Here is a 7,085-nt window from a genome sequence, read left to right as displayed (position 1 = left end):
ATACCCATCTGTTAAAAATTTAGTTGTCGTTTACTGTTTTATAACATTTCCTATGACGATGCAATGCTTTTAACACAAAAAGCTCTTCAGATTAATATTATTATTCAAATAATCAAACTAAAACTATTAAAACCATGTTTACCAAATCCTCAAAAAAAACCAAAACACCTTGTTCATTGCATTTAATGAAAATAACTTCAGCCTGTATTTTATAAATTCATTTTATTTAGTAACACATTTAAATAAATGTAATAATAACAACGGAACCCCAGAACAAATCATTATTAGTGGGTCAAGTGATTAAAATGGCATTGTGTGTTAAGCAATGATTCTTTTTTATCTACCAGTACGCATACTATGCTAAATACATACATTTCAACCTACGCTTTATAACTGCAGAAATTGTATTTATCTAAGTATAATGTGTATTAGATTGTCATGGAATACCCCAAGCCACCGAGCTTTAATATGAAGCTAATATGAATATCACAAATGTTTGCTTATCAACCTACTTATCACCGAGCAATTTGCGATTTTATCAGTCTTCCAATATATTTTATAGCTAAAAAGGTTTTATTTGGTGCTAATCTTTGTTTTAGTAAATAATAGAATCCTCCTCTAAATAATATATAAATCACTATCAAAGCAGTTATATCCAGCCAAAGTATTGTGTTTTCCATTCCCATATCTTTCATGAAATAATCCAAATCGGTCCAAATACAGAACTCAACTTCTTCCGGACACTCTAACTTCTCCCGATTAGTTAACATTGTATAAATCAGACCTTCCAGGGAATATCTTAGGTAACTAAAGTACATTGCAAATTTGATAAGCTTTGGTATACTCTCATATCCACTTCCAAATCCATAAACTGCTAATAGCATGAATGGAACTGATAGAACTGGACCCATAAACATGGCATTCTGAAAAATATGTTTTTACCATTAGATTAGAGCAGATAAGTTAATGAATAATTCCTTAACTTTTCTCAAAATGTTAATGACTGATTTTTTTAGAGATACGCTTTATTTTGCTCTTGTTTTCTTCTTAAATTACTGCCTTGTAACCATTTTGCAAATTTTAATCGAATAATTCTCGAGTAACTTCAACGAGCTTGATCAAAATTTCAAAAACCCAAAAACCGTTTTGTATGAAGTAAAAATTCATACGAGTAATGGGTCGTCGAAATTTCAGTTATTTCATATTAAGTAGTTTTAAAACATCTCTAGTTTTTGATATATTTGGATCACATTTGCAATCTTTGCATATATGCAGGCACGAACTTACAGAAAAAATCAATTATTTGGTGAATTACAGGAAAACTTTTTTTTTGAAAATGGTCACAATGTTTTTTTCTTTCTGCTCGTGCAGTTGAACAATTATTTTCCTATGAGTTTTTAAGCTGCATGCGACGGCTACATAAAAAATGTAAAGTAAATGTTTCGTTATAGGCACTTAAAATTCGTTTTGTTCCATCGGTTTCTCGTATCTGTAATCGTTACATAAAAATTAAATTTATATATTTTTTTGCTTTCACAGCTTGCATTTGAAATCCTAACTAAACTTATCTGTATATGTTGATATTAGAAAATGGGGAAAATATACAACATAACTAAGACACTAGTGGGTTTTTCGGTTTTTTAGGCCGTCGTAAAATGGAACCTGGCGTTTCGCAAGCACGAGTGGCTTACATCCTCAGAGGTGGCTTCTTTTTTTTTTTTTTTTTTTTTCTTTCAGGTGAGGTTTGGGAAATGCTCTTTTATCAGAGGTGGCTTGCTTAAACGCGTTCACTGTTCTGTTCTGAACAGTAAGCGTTCAAGTCTCAGCGCTTTCAGCCAATCGACCCAAATGATCGAAAATAATTAAATTAACTTACCACAAGACTAAGTTGAGACGCGATAAGCAATCCAAAGCTTTCCGATATAATTCCAGTTAGCATGCAAATCGCATAAAAAGTCGCCAGTCTGCCAATCTCCATAGGTTGGTCAGTTAACACATATACCAAAATAATATAGAGTGACCCTAAAATTAATTGAATGGGGATTGTCGAGACTGTTAATGCCGCAAAATAAGCACTAAGCCGATACCATTTGTTGAAATGCTCTCTTTTGATCAGTTGGTATTCTTTTGGAACTAAAAAAATAAATAAATCAATTTGAAAAGCTTAAAATAGCTTTTTATGTTGTATACATACATGATATACATGTCTGGAATGAATGCTTACACTTATCAATCAGCAAGAAAAAATTTCAAAGGTTTCTCAAAATCAAGTGGCAGACCAAACTTACCTTTTTTTAAATGGAATGCCGTACTTTTTATTGCATATTCGAACTATTCGCAGAATTCTAGGCCTATTCGATATAAATGTTCTATAATGATTTTAAACTGTGTTTGAGTTAATAAACAATATTGATAGAACTTTGGATCAATTGGTATTATCTTAGAATAAACTAGACGTTAATATCTACAAATTTTGTATTTAACAATTTTCTCTAAATTTCAAATTAGATGCAAAAACGGGGTGGCCAAAGTTCAATCAATAACCCTGTACGTAATGTAAAAAATGTAAACTTTATTGGATTGAAAAACACCCAGAAATCTGCACAATTTTCGCGAAATATTTAAATAAGTAAACGTTTATAGAAAATTTAATGGAAATTTTAACACAGCGATTGCAAAGCATTAATTTTAGTTGTGAAGAAAGAAAATATAAATAATAAATGTAAGCTTGCCAAATAACTCAATTTGCGTTCAATAGACAAATCGAAAATATTTAATTACAAAATTATACAGAGGGTTTTATTTAAAGCTTAAAATTGTATTTGCTCTTTACGTTTAGGTATATTGGTAATTATGATATTTAATACACAATGCTTTATTGAACTTAGTCTTATCTTTCCGGCTTGATACACAAACAATATAAATAATGCTTTGTGACTCAAAAATTAAGAAAAAATAAAATAAATACATTTTTTGATTAATATTACACTTACATTGTAAAAGAACTGGCATCATTGGTATATACATGAAGAATATTATGCTTGTAAAATAAAAGCCAAAGTTGAATATTGTCTTTGATCCATCTTTACCCATTCCTATATAGAGCGTTCCCACAATAAATCCTATTAGTATATGGAGAATAGTCCGAAGTAGCAAGTAACTCTAAAATATGTAGTGTACGATGGCATGAAGATTTGAATTCAGCAAATGCGCTTTTTACCTTATCTCTCAACATTTGCTTCCACATACGGATCAACAATATAGAGAACTGATTTCTCCACGTAGTTCTGGTGTTCTGAGGTTGAGCAGCCTTGTCTTGTTCTAAAATCTGCAATTCGTTGTTATGCGGCGTGCTTTCTGATGCATCAAGTGTTTTCTGTTCCGATTTGGGTTTGGAAGAGTATAACGATTTTCCATTATCTATTGCTGCTACTAGCCGGTCTTGAAAATTTCCATATTCTTGGCAAGCTATTTCAATTACTAAAAGTTTTATGCGCTTTAGAATTCAATGACTTAGCTATGGAGTTTGAAAGGAGTTTTCATTAATTTTATAACAAAACTTACTAAAGTCAGCAGGATTAAAATTCTGCGGACACTCCAAATTATTAGCTCTTAAATATGAGATAACTTCCGGTCCATATCCTTGATAAATACATTGTCCCATCGACATAATATACACATTATCGAATACTGAGAACATTTTTGCGCTTGGGGTATGAATCGAACAAATTATTGTTCGTCCTCCTTGAGCTATTTGCTTTAGCAAATTCACGCATTGCATGCAAGACAAATCATCCAAACCTCTGAAATCAAGCAGAATTAATGTAGCTACTCAGGGCAGAAACAGAAAATACATTTCCAAGTATAAGACAATATGACTGCGCAAAAAAACATTAAACAGCGTTAAATTTTTAACATCCATGAGAGCTTTGAGGAAAGTACGATCTGCAAAAATTAGCTAGAAACTGCAGCATCGGGAATAGATTTCGATCTTTTGTTCTTATTCTGATTCTTCTTACAATAGGACCTACTCCTGTTTAGTCCGTTGCGTTTAGCCTTCTTCAGAACTCTTCTTGTGACGCTGAGCTCCAGCTTTCATACCATCTCTTGAGTGGTCTTCCTAGCGGTTTTCGCTAGTGGTTTTTGCGACTTGGCCCACTTTGTCCATTTTTCATCTGTCATTCGTTCCACATGGTTTCTGATTTTATTTTACTAAATCCTGTACTTTCAGTTCCTCTCTGATATCTCCGACTTCTTATTCTATCTCTGAGGGTAACACCTTAGATGGTTCTTAGTATTTTCGTTTCGATCGTTCTCATTACTCTGTACATTGTTGATGTCTCAGCTCTGGTTTCTGTAGCCTACGTTAAACGTTGTACTAAAAATTTTATTTCTCCAGAAATGTCTGTAGTTCCATTCCCCCTTATTTGAAAAGTTCATTATTGATATTTTCGACGCCAAGACTTTCGTTTTTTTGACTTGTGTGTTGTCGCTTGAATTTCCTCTATTTCAGGTTAAATATTATCGTCATCTAATAGAATCTCTGAATTAAAATTATTATTAAAATTACAATCAACTCTTAGTAATAAGTCATTCCTTATTTAGAATTCCTTATTTGTAAAAATTAAATAAACACTGAGTGCAATCCAAAGATGTTGTTTTCGCGAATTACTTAATAATCGTGAATTTTTTCGGTAAAACTTATGTAATGTAAAAACAAACTCGCCAACATGCAACGTTGCTCGAATAGCCGCCAAATTTTATGAATGCCTTCATTTGAAACCAGGTCATTGTAGAATTCAATATAACACATATTTTTCCAACTTAGTAATCTTATTACGGCTTAAAAAATCTTTGATGGTACACCCTGTTTGAAAACGGGAATTTTTAATGAGTAATAGTACATAAACTTTCATGACTTAATATTTGTACATTTAATAAGCATGTAGGCAAAAGTTTTTCATGGAAATTGTCGACGTATTAACACCTTTAGAAAAATGGTTGCATTCAGATGCAAAAACAATCTACCACAATAACAATAACAAAGACCTTTTCATTAATAAAGATGACGCTATTGCTCAAAAGCTAAACTATTTCGGCTGCAGTACAAAAGCAGTCATAAAATAAACATTGTAAATCTATAAAAGCTTGTTAAATTGCAAAAAAGCACACAAACGCGTTTTACATTTCAAAGGTAAACTTTATTATTTTTCAATTAAAAGTATCCCCTTTTTCAGTGCAAGAGACCTAAGTAAGATGATGTTTGTTTTTAAAACTTCAAACATTTCCAAAGCTTCCTTAAATATGCGGGTTTTTTCCGTTTCCCACTGTGAAGAGATGATTTATTTCAGTAACCTACTGTTACTTACGTTGTCGGTTCATCCAAAAATAAAACCGGAGGATTATTGAGTAATTCTAATGCAATGGACAATCTTTTCTTCTCGCCACCCGATAGTTGTGTCGTAAGGGTGTTTTTTGCATTTTGAAATCGCAGCAATTCCAAAATTTCCATAATCTGAAAAGAAAGATTTGTGTTTAAGTATGGCGGTTAAAGCTTGCAAACTTTTATACAATATAATGATGATGATAAATAATGATGAGCCCTACTACATTTTAAAAACACATTAAATGCACTTAAAGATGCAAAGTCGGAGGCAAATTTAAAATTTCAACAAGCTATAAATATAATTGAATGAATTTGACTTGTTAACACTTTAAATAGCTGACGCGTTAAATATTCTTGTTTTTGTTTCTCACAGGAAATTTCGTGTCGGTCCGGTTTTTGGTAGTTTTACGCCAGTCGGTTCAAACTATATTTTGATATTCAATTCAAGCTAACAAAAGAAGTATTGCTTTTAAAATAAGGAAAATGATAATTAAATTAACAGTACACCTAGAGAAATCGACAAGTTAATAAATAGGGTCATCCAGGTGGCTTATCCACCTGGAAAATGTTTACCGCAGTTGCAACCGAAACGTCAGGTAGAAAACCATTCGATTATAGATTTAAACCGAAAGCGAGCTGTTAATTTCCAATGAACAAAGGTTTCAAATCTCATTGTTTGCACTCAATTAATTAAACATAAGTAATCATTACGAAATTGTGACTATCAACACAAAGGCCCGGAATAAAATGTTAGATAATATAAATACAGACCATTGTCTTAATAAACTTTACTAGAGACAAAGTTGATTGCTAAGTCAATTTTACATGTTAAAATACTCACTTTATTAATTTTCCTGCATTGTTTAAAGATGCATCATCTCGATGAGCAAACTAACTATCATAAAAAACATGTCTAAATATAGTTCTGTTCAATGTAAACTTAATGAGTTTATGGTAGTTATTTGAAATTCACTGAATCACTAATTGTCACGAAATCTATTTACTATTTACTATTACTAGACAATACATGTCTAAAGTCTAAATGGTTAATGTGCCACTGGGTATTCATTTTATTAGAGTACTACTTAATTGCAATGACTTGCTCAAAAAAAATATAACTGAGTATAGGTACATTTGGATCATCAGATAATGTTAGAATTGCGGTAGCATCGACAAGAAAGATGACCAAAGAATAATTTATGAAATAATACAAAATGCATTAAAAAAAAATCAATTTTGTCGTATCTTTGTCCCATAAAAAAGGAATCAATTAGGAGAAGAACAAAGTTGAGTTTAAAAGTTATTCAAAAATGAACATTAACTGATACATTTCTTGAACATTAAAACACGACAAACTATTTTGTGTTAGAGCGAAAAATTTTCAAAAAGTTAATATCGATATTTCAAAATATCTCGAAATTCACATCCTTTACATCACAAGAAAACGAAGAATGCAACGAGTTCATTCAAAAACATTGGAAGGTTCAGATCCGAACGAATTAATGTTTTTAGCCAATTTTAACTTATTTTTGAGCGTTGGCAATCTTCGAGGGACGATTTCTTCCTTATTATCGACTCAATCATGTTACATACAGGGTGGTTTTTTTAGTGCGATAGAGTCCATTACTTCCAATGGTGTTGAACTTGCGAAAAACAGTTTCATATAAAAGTTGTTGACGCACAAAGTGCACACATTTTA

At 31.6% G+C, this 7,085-nt stretch overlaps 1 protein-coding gene across 1 annotated transcript; it reads right to left on the bottom strand.

The window, feature by feature from the left end:
* Positions 1–205: 205 nt before the first annotated feature.
* On the bottom strand, positions 206–5,540 carry LOC109546937 (ATP-binding cassette subfamily G member 4). The gene is made up of 6 exons (XM_048661372.1): positions 5,370–5,540; positions 3,565–3,803; positions 3,221–3,480; positions 2,994–3,162; positions 1,877–2,133; positions 206–923 (listed from the first exon to the last, which is right to left on the bottom strand). Exons 1-6 carry the CDS (start codon positions 5,510–5,512, stop codon positions 516–518), a joined length of 1,476 nt encoding a protein of 491 aa, XP_048517329.1. The 5' UTR covers positions 5,513–5,540; the 3' UTR covers positions 206–515.
* Positions 5,541–7,085: the final 1,545 nt, after the last annotated feature.

The sequence above is a fragment of the Dendroctonus ponderosae genome, unplaced genomic scaffold (assembly GCF_020466585.1).
Source record: "Dendroctonus ponderosae isolate FM_Combo_2020 unplaced genomic scaffold, Dpon_F_20191213v2 Dpon_F_20191213_1, whole genome shotgun sequence".
Classification (NCBI taxonomy): Eukaryota; Metazoa; Arthropoda; class Insecta; order Coleoptera; family Curculionidae; genus Dendroctonus; species Dendroctonus ponderosae.
This window is presented reverse-complemented; position numbering and strand designations above follow the sequence as displayed.

What these genes read in the sequence shown, in the direction of transcription:
- LOC109546937 (XM_048661372.1), bottom strand. Translation starts at nt 5,512, where the DNA reads ATGGAAATTTTGGAATTGCTGCGATTTCAAAATGCAAAAAACACCCTT. An exon ending in GATGCCAGTTCTTTTACAAT is followed by an intron (nt 2,134 to 2,993) that starts GTAAGTGTAATA and finishes TTATTTTTTTAG; the next exon opens with TTCCAAAAGAATACCAACTG. An exon ending in CGTCTCAACTTAGTCTTGTG is followed by an intron (nt 924 to 1,876) that starts GTAAGTTAATTT and finishes CATATTTTTCAG; the next exon opens with AATGCCATGTTTATGGGTCC.